Consider the following 13,881-nt stretch of genomic DNA (forward strand, 5'->3'; position numbering starts at 1 on the left):
AAAGTAATGTTTAACAAAAAAGGAAAAATTAGTCACTTTGTCACAATTCATATTGTGAATTCATGTGGGCGGAGTCAAACGTTTACGTCCACCCCACGTTGAGCCACGCCTTGAACTGTGCTATGCAGCCAGCGCTTAAGCCTGGTTCACACGCCAGGATAAACCGATTTTAGTCCCGAATCTCCCCTCCCAACAATGTAGGTCGGGGCCGACTCTCGTAATGGCTCCAAAGCAGGGGCGCAGCGCAGATATCAGGACAGACGGGGGCGAACTGGTCTGTGGCAGAAAAAAGATTGTGGGCCACTGGTGTAGGGGTGCCACGCAGCGCATTTTATCATTATACTATACAAATTTACGATTATACATGAACGCATCCTACAAAACGGCGACCTATCATGGGCCCTGTGAGCTTCTGGGCCCTGGGGGCGACCACTCCCTTGTCCCCGCTACTTCTACAAAGATAATCCTGCCATGTGTGGTTTGTGCAGCCTGATCTTGGCCGCTCCGACCTCAAATCGGGGATATTCAACATGTTGTCTTTTTTTGGTCAGACTTTGCACCATGTGTGCTGTGCCCCTAGGAGAAACAAGAACACAGCTGGATGACTGTGACGTACAGCCAATCAGAAAGCCAGGTGGAAATCGAAAATAAAAAGTCATGGTGCAACAAGAGCCCAACGTCTTTTCTTTTTGTCCCTTTTTTTCCACTAAAAATATTTTGCAAACTAGCGGCACCGTCAAGTCACGACCTGAGACCCCTTCTGCCTTTTCATCCGCCATGTTTGTTTACTCCAAAATCTCGTTTAATCTCGACGTGTTTCGCGAGATTTTCTGTCTGACGTGCTAGTGTCGGTGAATGATTGTGGTTCGTGTGTGATGTATCGATCTTGCCGTGTGGCTGCACACCAGTAAAAACACACCAACATATCATAAGACCATCAGTTTAAAAAAATATTTATTAATATATAAAAAAAATGTAATGAACATGAACATGCAGAGCCTACTTACATTTTATTTGACCTGTAATCTCAACATGAACACACACCGCTATTTCATGCTTTAGTTGGGGAGAGGAGGTTTGAATCCAACAAACTGGCCTGCCGCAACTGGAACTCACTGTGGATGCGTTGGACCACACAAGAGGGAATAACAACACGAACCTTCCTTCCAAGATATCCCCAGCACCAGCTGACGAATGACCTGTATGCCAAGGTCCTGAAACGGCTGTCAGCAGAGGATATACCAGTAGTTGTTCATGTACTATGACCAAACGTCAACTTATTTCAAAATGGCTCTTATTGGTGACTGACTTTCATAAAACAAAATAGTGTCTAAACTTGTTCAATATGATTGAATATTCTGACATCGTAGGGCAGACATTCTTTCATCTCACTTACTTTTCATAGCCTCTAATTTGCAAATTCCCATAATCTGCTTGATAAATATTCAAGGCATTTTGCAGAGAATATATATTCAAGCAGACTGGAACAAATCCTGGGTGGCAAGTCATGCAGTCCACTGGTGGATCTGTTTCTTCCATTCTTCTGGCAACCTGTGCAGTCATAGGTTATAAAAACATATTACTTTACCAAAACGTAACACTTATCACTCAGTGTGGCAGTGCAGTGGTTTACCATTGGCGTCTCCCTGCAGCACACATTTTCCACCTCTGTCTGCATTGTAGAGCAATTCCCACAGGTGCACCTGTAGTAAAAGGTATTTTGTTTGCCAGCCACCAATGAAACACATGTTAGCAACAGACACACTTTGATATAAAAAACAAACCAGCTTCACTATATGAAAGTAAATATTTTTATCTTTGTAAATGACAAAGCAGTCATACAACACAGCTTCTCATGGCCAATACACATGCACACACATGACGAGTCAGCTTCGTCTGTTGGCAGTGCAGCTGTGAAGGTGGCGGACGCCTGTATAGTTGCGATCGTCTGCTCAGTGCATCTGGGCTGTTATGCCCCCCTGCACAATACTCCCCTACCCAATCTTCCACATATGCAGGTATTGTGTGGAGTTACGGTTTTGTGTGCCTGTTTGCTGATTTTTTTCCCGCCAAATCCATACTTTGCACCCCCCTTACAGGAGTTGAGACTGGGGCTGTTTTTTCATTTCATTTGAGAAATCAGTGCACTATAAAAGGCAAGCGGGCAGGCTTCCCATTCTGTATCCCCGTGTTGGTCATTGTTTTCTGTCTCTTGGACAGGTTGTGGCTGTTCTGTTTGATTGCACATTGTGGTACGATGACAATAAAGCTATCTATTCTAGTCTAATGCTCACATATACAGCACTGCATACAGTTATGTATGCGATGTTATGAAAAACACCAAGTATATTTTAACATATTACACACCCTCCCACAGTAACTTTGCAAGGAGGAACGATCATTATAATATTAGGTGACTCTACAGTTTTCAAATGACATGCCCTTATGAGTTCATAAGTGCCGCGAATGGTTTGTGGCCAGGGAAAACTGTACATCATTGCAGCATGTGACATAACGGACCAATCACGAGAGAGAATGCGCGGAGTGTCGTACGAGCAGCAACAATTTCTGACGTGTGCGGCATGTGTTGCAGACATGTTGCAGACCTGCCACACGGCACAACGCATCGGTCACGTGATTCATTGAAGCAGTTGTCGCCCGCCCGTACGCGGGAGTATAAAGAAGCCTTTAGGATGATCAACAAGAATTTTCAAGTTCCTCTGCTGCTATTATAGTGAATGTGGACTGATCATGTTGAAACAGAAGCTCATTTAAAATGACGGACCGACCGATAGGCGATTGCCATTTCATCCGGCTTGACAAAAAGGCGGAGAGACAAACGGCGGAAGGGTACCCAGTAGGGCTGAACGATTTATCGTTTTGGGACCGAAATCGCAATCTCAGACAACGCGATTTCGAGATCGCCAAAGACGCAGTTTCTTTATATGGCATTTATTCCCCTCACTGACCATTATTGGCATGCTACTGTGGGCAGGTACAGCGCTGAACTGGTTAAAAAAAAAAGCGTCCTACTACAACATGCTGTCGCCCGTACTCCCAGAAGTCATTTCGTTCGTGGCCGCTCGAATGCTAAGCACTAAGATAGACTATATGTAAATCCGTGCAAAGCAGCAACGAGCTGCGTGCTGCGCATCATCTCCTCCGTTGTGACAAATAAACGACCCCACTAACAAGTAGCGTTTTCACCGCAGAGACGAATGAGCGGTCGCTAAGTGTGCTAATCGCTAAAGTGAAATGCAGAGTTGAGAATAGCAAAATAAGTGCTTAGGTGTACAGTAGACTTTTTACTGACGCCTGACTAGAACCGCGTAAGGGTGGAGATCCAGCAGCTATGAACAGAAGTGTTGTACTGTATTACATTCAGCACGCATCTAGACAAAAAATAAGGCAAGGGCTACATTAGCAATTTATCACACGCTCCAACACCGGCCGGAACTCGCCAACGTGATTCACGTGATTTTTACACTCACCATTACTGTTAGCACCAAAAGATTCAAATAATATGTATTTCAAGGCATACCGCTAAGCCCCCAGTCTCTGTTTGAAGCAGTTAAGTCTCTAGCAAAAATATGGGAAAAATATTGACTTATGTACAAGGAACATTAGCACAAAATGTAAAACATTTTGGGGTCAAAAAAATGAGTTTTATACACACAATTGCACATAAATGCATATTTATACTTGACGGCAAGTAGTACAGTAATACTTTACTTGAACCATTTTTAAAAACTTGAAAAAGGACTGCCTCCCTCGCAAAACCTCTTTAGTGTCCTTGCATTATTAGAGTAATAGCTTTCAATGTTTTTGATGGTGTAATGGCATTTTGTGTCATGTTTGTAAATGTTACTGTACAATGTGGCTATTCCACTGAAGCTTGATTTCAAGAAAATCGCAAATTAAATCGAAATCGCAATATCAGTCAGAAAAATCACAATTCATTTTTTTCCTAAAATTGTTCAGCCCTAGTACCAAGGCTGCAGACAGATGGCGATAAATGGACAGGCAATTTTTTGTATAAAATGCCCAAATCTGGCTGCAAGCATTTTATCAAACTTGTTTGATGGGTTAAGTAGGCTAAAATTGTATCACCATTCTGAAACGTCCATCGTTGTACGTGTTTGAGATTGTTGTTGCTCTCCTTCATTCTCCTCTTCAGACTCTGGGTCAAACATGAATGGTAAAATTTCTGGCATTCTTGTTGGTATCCTACAGGATGCAAGTGGACTGTGATAAGTGGTACAATCAGTGCAAAGATGTTTTCCATATCGTCTGTGTCCGGCGGAATCCTCGTATGGACAAATGGTCAAATTCATTTTTTCCCCCACAAACCGATACCAATGGTCCGTCCCCACTTTGTCTGTAATTTTTACACTATTTAGCCAATTTAAAGAGGTAAATATAGCAAATACAAATACACTGCCGCTCTTGAACGCAACTTACGCTTGAGAAGTGTTGCAAAAATGTTCCTCATTCTGCAGAAGCTGTGTGGCGAAACTGGCACCTATTTAACATCTGGGTGTGTTTTTTTTGTTTTTTTTAAGACAATAACGAGTGACAATAATAATGTTCACTGGATTAAGTTGGATTATTTGTTTAAAACCAATCCCTGAGATGCTTCATTGCAGATGGATCATTGTGTGACAGAGGTAAGTCTCCGTTTCATATTAATATTGGGGTGGCATGGCTCAGTGGTAGAGTGGTCGTTTCCCATCCCGGAGGTTGTGGGTTCGATCCCCGGCCATGGTGACCATGTTGAAGTATCCTTGAACAAGATACTTTTTCCCCCAGTTGTTCCTGATGCTGCGTCATCAGTAGATGGCTGAGGTACAGTGTAAAGCGCTTTGAGTACCCAAGGTAGAAAAGCGCTATATAAGTGACAGCCCATTTACAATATTAATAGACAGGGTTAGTTGGCTCATTGAGAACTTTAAGAAGGCGTTTGTGAAGATGTTGTAGGGCAGACATTTGCTTTTGTGGCGTTTTCAAAGGCTTTTTGTACGGTGGGGGCTTCACATGATTGCAAACTTTGAAGTAGTCGGGTCCCGCCGGCCATCTTAAATCAATGCCAGTGTTAAATTAGCGATTGAATGTATTGTTTTAGGTATATGTTGACGTGAGTGTGCAATAGCAATATACGCTACAGCATGATACAACTTGAATGAAGTAGTGCCTGGGAACTCAAACAAGCTGGCATTTTTTTTTTACTTCCTGTAAAGTTGTCATTTTGACAGTACAAGGATTCCGTCGCACAAAAACGATATGCAAATGAAGGGAAAATTTCGAATGTTAATGAGAAATGCAGCCGTCTCATCTGCCAGGCATTTTGGACTAACTAGAAAATCTAGAAAAAGGGCATCCTGGCCATTTCCAACATAAAATATTTTGAAAACCTGATAACAGGACATCACAGAATATTTAAAAAAAAGAAAAAAAAAAAAAAAGACGAAACCCACAAAAAAACATGCGACCGCTAATGTTTTCTAAATCTTCTAACAACCCTGCAAAGTTTAAATGGGTTAAAAAAAAGTTTCTAAATTAAAAAAAAAAAACAAATCCATTTGTTTTTATGGAGTTTCCACAGGCTGAAAGAACTGTCCATTTAACCTCCTCTTCAGACATTCACTTTTGGACAATTATTGAATGCATACCTCTGCTCCTCGCAGTGTTCATAGTCATTGTAGTCCCTGCTCTCCTCATGCGTTCGCTTTCGACCGTAGGGTCCGCTTCTCTCAGACTCCGCTTTCAGCTGCATGGCCAGACTGCTGCCATCATGCCCGCAATTCGGCTCTGCCCACCCAGCACTGCCGACTGCCACCAGGGCACCCTCCAATTTGGTCTCCTCTTTCATTTCTGTAATGAAGGACAATGAATGCCATTTGTTGACCTGTGTCACAATCAGTGTTATAATAGTTTGCTATTTTTCATTATAGATAGTTTTTATTTCATTTTGAGTTTCTTTTTTAATTCAGTTAGTTGTAGGCAACTTACTGGCAATTTTTAGAGCTTGTTTTTATTTTTTTCATAAATGCTTTGTTTTAGTTTAGTTTTTTTTAGATCTAGTTTTTGTTTTTAAATATTTAAACATATGGAGTGTTTGTAGAGTGCAAGATAAAACAAAAAGGCCACTAAATATTGTGTAATAAGGCAAACTACAATTCTCAAATGACCATTTGACCTTCATTCTTCTGTACGGGCAACGGACGTACAGCAATACAGAAATACAAAGACAAAAGCGAAGGACATTTTCGCTAAAATTATCGTTAGTTTTCTAAACGTAAAATCTATTTTCCTTTTTATTTCATTTAATTGATGAAAATGTTTTTTCAGTTTTAGTGGTTTCGTCAGTTTTCGTGAACTATAATAACCTTGGTCCAAACAGGGAAGCTCTGTCTCAAATATACAGAAATTCCATGCATATTTGCTAGGGGTGTAACAGTACGCTAAATCATATTTCGATTCGGTTCTTTTATTTGGAAACTTCGGTTCGGTATATGTTATACAAACCCCCCCTTTTTTTTTTTTTCAAATATGTTTATTTTGAAAAGATGACAAGTAAATGGTACATTTTTTAGAAAAAAAATAAATAAACGCGAACCATTCGGGTGATATTCTAAGAAATTACCCCAGAATAAAAAATACACTAACAATAAAGATCTCTTAATTTTGTAAATTATTAAGACACTGGAATCTTTAAACACTCAGCAGCAACAGCCTATGACACATCTAAGTATTCAAGTTAAAGACAAGTTGTCATTGCAGTACATGTATTCACTTTTTGTGATTAAAAAAAAAAATACATACAATAACCATTACAATTATTGCTAACTATATTAAAACTCTTTTTATAATGAAAAAAGTACAGTAACTTTAAAAAGTCTTTATGAAATTGTATACACTTTTTAGGCATTGAAATCTTTGACTGTTCAACAGCATATTGTAAAGAATTGGGTTATCTGTGTTGTGGTCGGATTTGTGTGTTGCTGGGTTATGATGTTTCCGAGGTTCATGAATGCATCGTAAGGCAAGCGAGTAGAGCAGCGGAGAAAGAAGAGCGCGAGCAGTTGTAAATAAAACGTGATAATTAAACTACGTCTGACAGCGTGTTCCTGGAAGACGCTACAATATGATAAATCTCGCTATTTAAGTTTGACGTTTTGGGCTAAAAAGACTGCTTGCTTCCTCGTCTAATAAACATTCACAGTCGGATGATGCCGTGCACGTTAGACGTGCTAGCCGCAACTTAACCGATTTCATGTTTGGACTTATCCACGCACCTTTCCCCATCGGCGATGGGGAACAGGAAAGCCAGAATGTTCCCAAACAGGAGACCGCAGTTTACGCGGGCACCTTCGAGCTCTGGCTCTTTTCTGGCTCTCTCTTTTGTGCCGCCACTCTCGTCTCCTGCATGCAAACAGTCAGCGTCCGTGCGTAAACTCGCGCTAATAAGTGGACCGAACCGAACGCAAGTGGACCGAACCGAACATGCCATACAGAAACGTATTTATACACCTGAGTGTACCGTTACACCCCTAACATTTGCGGTTCACTATTAACTAATTCAAAGATTTGTATTTTGTCTGTGCCACCTTTTCTCATTTAAAAAATGCCTTGCAATCTACTTCAATGTTCGTAACTAAAACCTCATGTCTGGACAGTCAAACTGCCCAGTAATTCAAGCAGAAACTGGTTGCCCTCCAATTAATTCATTGTTGATAACTACACTTGACTTTTCATCTATCTTGCTTTTAATAACAGTTTTATGGCATCTGAACATGTCTTGACAAGGCCAAAAAGAGAAAACGGTGAATTAAACTGAAAATAAACCAGGGTGTGTCTGCAATTTAACCGTCACTCACCTTGTTTGATGTCAACATGTTCGTCTTCGTCTGGTTCAAGTGTAACGACTATCTCAGCAATGGCGGTCGTTTTGGAACGGTTGGCGTTCAAGTCGGTTGAGTTGAACACCGGCTGGCTGTCGCACGGCTCACATTTGACCTCTGGCTTAGTCTCCTCTTCCTCAAAGTAGTCGCACCAATCTCTGCCTTTGTCTTTCTCTAGCAGCACAAATACATTGATGAGTTTGCTGGTCATTCACCCTAATTTTCTCATCATGGTTCAAGTGTGACAACTATCTCAGCGATGGCTGTACGTTTGGGAAGGTTGGCGTTGGCGTTCATATCCAGCACGCTGTGCTCGGAGTCGAACACCGGCTGGCTGTGGCACGGCTCGCATTTGACCACCGGCTTAGTGTCCTCTTCCTCGTAGTAGTCGCACCATTCTCTGCCTTTGTCTTTCTCTAGCAACGCAAATACAGTACATTGATGAGTTTGCTGGTCATTAACCCTCATTTTTTCATTGCACATTTTTTTTTTGCTCAGTAAATGGCTATACTTTTAAACTTCAATTTAGAGAAGTGATTTCCACTCACAATTACTCAATTTCATTTGTTTTTCCGCTTCTTCATGTCAAGTCAACTTAAAGTGACGCTTGGGTGAGCTTAACATTGGCACTTGTATAATAGATTTGCATGTAAAAATGACATTAGTACTAAAATGCCCACCTCAAAATACTCTGTAGTGATTTAAAGGCTTTTTTTGTGATTAGGTTTACAGAAATTTCCCCGCCTCTTTTTGGGGCGTGGCTCATGTTATGTTTTCGGTCTCAGCTGTCCACGTCACGGGAGGGAGCCAAGCGTGGTAATATTGCTCGCTTTGTCAGCTCCGTTGTCTAAAACGGCGACCGATCGCCACCAAAATGCCAATGCATTTTACTACTCTTGTCCACTTCAACCTGTGAAAGTATAAAAGTGTTCTGCACAATAGTTTGGATTTATTGACATAAAACGTGATGTCATCATGATCACCTCCACAAAATCAAAAATACTGTGGCGATTGCTCCTCCACTTTCACAAGCTGAAGCGGACAAGAGCATGAATGTGCACACGAACCCTGACTGGTTTATATTTCGGACATTTAGCGACGCTAAACTCGTCAACTGCCAGGAGGGAGATGGCGGCTTGCAGCGAGCAGCAGGGCGGGCAGATTGGAGCTTTATACCACCACCCCCTTCCCTCCCCAGTTAAAGGTAGGATAACAGGATGGCTAATAGCAAGAACTAGCTTCAGGCCGTTAAAACAAAAGGCGTCAGCACAACATCATTAGCTCCGTACTGTCCGCGCAGCGTGTGGAGGTGATCATGAGCCTGCGTCTTCATGTCGCGGGGTTGCCTCCCAAGCAGTCGCGTGCGTTGTCCGACACCGCTTGCAGCCGCCAGCATACGTCAATGTTCAGCGAACAAAAAGTTCCAGCAAGGAGGCTGACTGCACAGCCGAGTGTGGCCACATTGGAACGTACCGTTTCGGCTGTTACTTTCCATGGCGTGTTGTCGGTTGAAAAACTGTGACCATTCCTCATCCAAATAAATGTGCACGTCCACTTATTTCCACTTCAGTATCTGTAAATATCCTGACTGGTGTTAAATGCCTCGCTCGTCCTAACCGTGATCGGCAAAGAAGCAGTGGTGTTTTTTTTGTTGTTGTTTTTTTAAGCAAATAAGCAGTGTGCACTGGTCCCAGCCTATGTAGCTCTGCTCACTTCCACATTTCCTCATTCTCATATAAATCAGCCACAGAGAGGTTAATCCTTTTGATATGTTGAAGTGGGCATTAGTAGAGATGTCCACATAAATTTTGGTGCCAATTGATCGCCGTTTTTGGACCTTATGAGCAATGAAAGTACAATGATTTTCAATGGAGTTTGGAATCGGTTACTCCCGTGACTCCGGCCGAACAGGGATAGAACGCTATGGCGTGCAGCCATTCTCCTCATTAACAAGGGGCGTTATTCATGGAGTCACTTCTTTCCTAAAATCCCAAATTTATTGATAAAATAGAAGATGACAACTCTTCATTTTCCTGATCAAAAAATATATCAAATGAACTTGTTAGTGAAAACATGGCCATCCCGGCCCCACCGTCCCTTTAATTTTGCACTTGTGTGACTATTTACTACTACTACCGTTTAACATTATTTGTTGGTTACATGCACTTTTAAATGAAAGATTGTAATTATTGGTGCGTTGCATTATTTCGCAATGATTACGAGAAAACACAAAGTTTTGGGCGAGGGAACACAAAGTGTGTTTTTTTTTCTTCCATGTCACCTTAGGGGCTGTGTAGGTAGGTGGCCTACCCGATGTCATTTTTTTGTATAAAAGCGGGGTCCCCAGATGGCAGGAAGTATTTTCCAATGCAAGTATTTCCTTGGCGACGTCGCCACTTTACAACATTTACGGCTCCGGTCCTCTTCGGAAACACTCAGCATGCATCGGCGCATACCCCGAAGATCCTGGTTGTCTTTGTGTTTGTGATCAGGTGAGAGCTTTCCCTTGGAGAACTGGATTCTTGACCGGTGGTGGATGAGAAACTTTTTATGTGTGGGGAGCTGTGTTGAGATTATCTGAGCAACCCACACACAGTATGATCAAAAGGGTTACAAAAAAATGTACGCATGGGATGTGTGAAGATAAAAAAAAATAATAATATTTAAGATTGGAAAAATCCTTTTGTGTGTATCCAGCCTATTTCAAAGATTTGTTTTTTCGCTGGTACCTTTTATCATTTATTAAAAATGCACCTCGTAATCTAGTTCATTGGGCACTGTTCGTACCTCCAAAACCTCACGTCTGGACTGTCATAAACCGAGGAAGCTTTTTGTCTTTCAGTGTCTGATTAATAACTACACTTCACTTCTCAGCTACAGTATTGTTGTTAATAACCGTTTGATGGTATCTGAACTTGTCCTGACAACCCCAAAAAGATAAAACGGTAATTTAAACTCAGAAACCAGCATGTATCTGGAAAGTGAGTGTCACCCCCCATCTTTGATGTCAACATGTTGCTCTTCATCTGGTTCAAGTGTGACGACTATCTCAGGGATGGCAGTACTTTTGGGAAGGTTGGCCTTGGCGTTCGAATCCGGCATGCTTTGCTCAGAGTCGAACAACAGCTGGCTGTGGCACGGCTCGCATTTGACCACCGGCTTAGTGTCCTCTTCCTCATAGTAGCCGGCCCAATCTCCGCCTTTGTGTTTCTCTAGCAGCACAAATTCATTGAGTTTGTTGCCCATTCACCCTAATTTTTAAACAACACATTTTTTTTGCTCAGTAAATGGCAATAAGTTTGACCTTCAATTAGAGCAGTGATTCTCACTCACAATTACCCAATTTCAGTTTTGTTTTGTTTTTTCCAGCTTCTTCATGGAAAATTTCATAATAAAATCGCAACTTCATTTTGCACCTCTGCCCGACGACTTGGCACAGACATTCTCCTTCAGCGCAGCCAGGAGCCGTTTCATCAGGTCCGGCTTCAGGCCACTGGTGTCCAGGCTGCGGCGTTGGAGCTCGTCCTTAAGATAATTTACGCTCAGTTTCTTCAAGTCATCTAGATCGTAGGTTCGAGCATCGTTAGCACAACCACTGGAAAGAAACAGTGTGGGTATGAGAATTTGGATAGTTTGCAATTAATCGGCCGATACTAGTTTTAAAGTGGAAATCAACCCCAAAACATTTTTTCAAGAATGTTCCCAGCAGGCCCACTAGTTGCAACACGGCATTCTGATTAATATTGCGTTTGTGGAATATAAGTTAAGCAGCAAAATACACTCGTTTTTAGCCATCTCAGGGGGTTAGGGGTTACGGCACAGCTCCCCTGTTTTCTAAAGCTGAGCTGTGATTGGTCGTTAGCTGAGCCCTGGGTAGTTGTAATGTCATTTTCAGTCGACAGAAGTGACAAAATGGCCGCCCCCAGAGATGGCTAAAAACGGGTGGATTAACTCTCATTCCACAAATTCAATATTTATCAAAATGCTTTGTTTCAACTAGTGGGCTTGCATAGAGCGTATTCCTGAAAAAATATGTTTGGGTTGACTTCCCCCTTTAAAATGGCAAAATCCTCCTTTAAACTTGCAAAGAATCATTACGCTGCATAGCTACAAATAATCCCAACCCAATCAATATTTTTACACTACCTATTTTAGTACACAACCAGTCAAAGAGCACATATTTAATTCCAGTGAAAAACAACAGTTGCACCATGTTGAATTTGATGTTTGTGTAAGAAAATATAGTTGTTTTTAAAGATCTTTTTTCAATCCCTCATTTTCAGCCCATAGCTGTTGACAATCTTCCATGATTTTTTTTCAGCCAAGTGTACCTCAGGTTCAGATCAGCCTGCTCTGTTTTCGTGACTGCCATGTCCTCTTCAGCTTTCGCAGAAAAGACAACAGTTAGCACATATTGTTTGCAACCTTGTAATAAAAAGTGTGAGTGTGACAGGCTTCAAAATACTACTAGGGCATAGAACCATAAGAGTGCATTTAGTCTTACATGCAAGATGAGTATGAGAACTGACGAGAAGAGGGCGAGGTGTGTAGAGAACAGGAGAGGTCAGACGTTAGGATCCGTAGAGTAGGGATATGAGTAAAGAGGGAGAAAAGAATGACTGTTGGGATCAGCAGTGGGGGGAGAGGGCATTAAATAAATGGTTGAACCATCACACAATGCAGAAAAATGGAAATCAGCTCCACTTACAAGGACTGTGATTCATGCTGGTGACTTCCTCTGGAGCAAAAGCATGTGGATTTGGTGAGGCAAACAAAAATCTTTGACGCTGTTTTTTTCCTATGGTATCTTATTATTAATATAATAATAAATTCAGTAAAATCTCCAATCTCCAATCCATTCCTCAATACTGTCAGTAGTTTAACAATACAACTCAAATAACTACTTAGGTCTTATTTTACCTTTCAGTCTTTGCCTCAGGGTTATGCTTTTGTTTTGTGTGAGGAAATTGTTTTGTGTGAGGAAAAATAGAGGGCACAAAATCAGGGTTCTCGTAGCCCAGTGACAGCTCACCTGTAAAAAGAACGACACACATGAGCCAAACATCACCCGCCAGCCTCTTAAGTTGCTAAGGTGTTCGAGGGTGCCCAGGGGAAGCAGGGGTGTCAAACTCCAGTCCTCGGGGGCCGCCCCCCTGCATGTCTTAGAGGTTTCCTCGTCCAACACACCTGATTCAAACGATCGGGATCAGGATCAGGTTCCTGCAGAAGTTGCTGATGAGCTAATCATTTGAAACAGGTGTGTTGCAGCAGGGAGAGATGGAAAACAGGCAGGACAGAGGCCCTCGAGGACCGGAGTTCAACACCCCTGGGCTAAGGTATAAACAAACAATAATGCCAACGAATTAAAAACTTAAATTAGACGGAACTAGTGTGCATCGAAGCTCTAGTCACTAATAACCAATCGATCCTAATCAAACGCCTTCCCATTATTCCACAATTCCCGACCACTTACTAAACATTGCAAGACAAAGTTCAACCAAATGGCCACGATAACTTACCAGATATGAAACGAGCACTGCATCCTTATTATGTCCTCGGTCCAGTTTGTGCGTTTAACAGCTTGCAGCCACAAGATCCTCGGGTGTTTTTCAAATGGGTTGGTTCCTCTTGGAATTGAGAAAAATTTAACCCCCTTTCCACCCAGATTTGTACGCCCGTACACAAAACAACTAGGCGTGTTGATATGGTTTGAAACTTATTTAAAAACTTTAACAAGTCCACGCACGATAAATAAATAAGATCTTCACAGCCACATTATAGTTGGTGAGTTGATACCGGAAACCAAAGGGAGCAGGAAGTTACGTTTTTACCGAGCTCTACCACGTTTATTTTTAATAATTACTTTATATTTTCTTAATTTTAAATAATTTCACCTTCGGGTAACAATGAGTATGTTTTCACAGCAAATGATGAATAAAGTACAGTAATTGGTTATGTTGTGGCTCGCCACGATTAAAAA

General features: G+C 41.7%; 1 protein-coding gene across 12 annotated transcripts; it reads right to left on the bottom strand.

Moving 5' to 3' along the window:
• Positions 1 to 991: 991 nt before the first annotated feature.
• On the bottom strand, positions 992 to 13,727 carry LOC147145213 (uncharacterized). Of its 12 annotated transcripts, none has more exons than XM_086035447.1 (13): positions 13,421 to 13,727; positions 12,822 to 12,933; positions 12,610 to 12,639; positions 12,233 to 12,284; positions 11,318 to 11,496; positions 10,898 to 11,113; positions 8,171 to 8,317; positions 7,878 to 8,075; positions 5,670 to 5,871; positions 4,111 to 4,227; positions 1,634 to 1,703; positions 1,397 to 1,551; positions 992 to 1,223 (listed from the first exon to the last, which is right to left on the bottom strand). In XM_086035447.1, exons 3-13 carry the CDS (start codon positions 12,623 to 12,625, stop codon positions 1,052 to 1,054), a joined length of 1,524 nt encoding a protein of 507 aa, XP_085891573.1. In that variant the 5' UTR covers positions 12,626 to 12,639; positions 12,822 to 12,933; positions 13,421 to 13,727; the 3' UTR covers positions 992 to 1,051. The 12 variants fall into 12 exon arrangements, with proteins under 12 accessions (XP_085891573.1, XP_085891576.1, XP_085891575.1 ...); XM_086035450.1 differs by adding an exon at positions 12,406 to 12,425 and having other exon boundaries at positions 12,233 to 12,278; positions 12,610 to 12,933; XM_086035449.1 differs by adding an exon at positions 12,406 to 12,425 and having other exon boundaries at positions 12,610 to 12,933.
• Between the last annotated feature and the right edge of the window lie 154 nt (positions 13,728 to 13,881).

The sequence above is a fragment of the Filicampus tigris genome, chromosome 7 (assembly GCF_054856515.1).
Source record: "Filicampus tigris isolate MCC_2025a chromosome 7, RoL_Ftig_1.0, whole genome shotgun sequence".
Lineage (NCBI taxonomy): Eukaryota > Metazoa > Chordata > Actinopteri > Syngnathiformes > Syngnathidae > Filicampus > Filicampus tigris.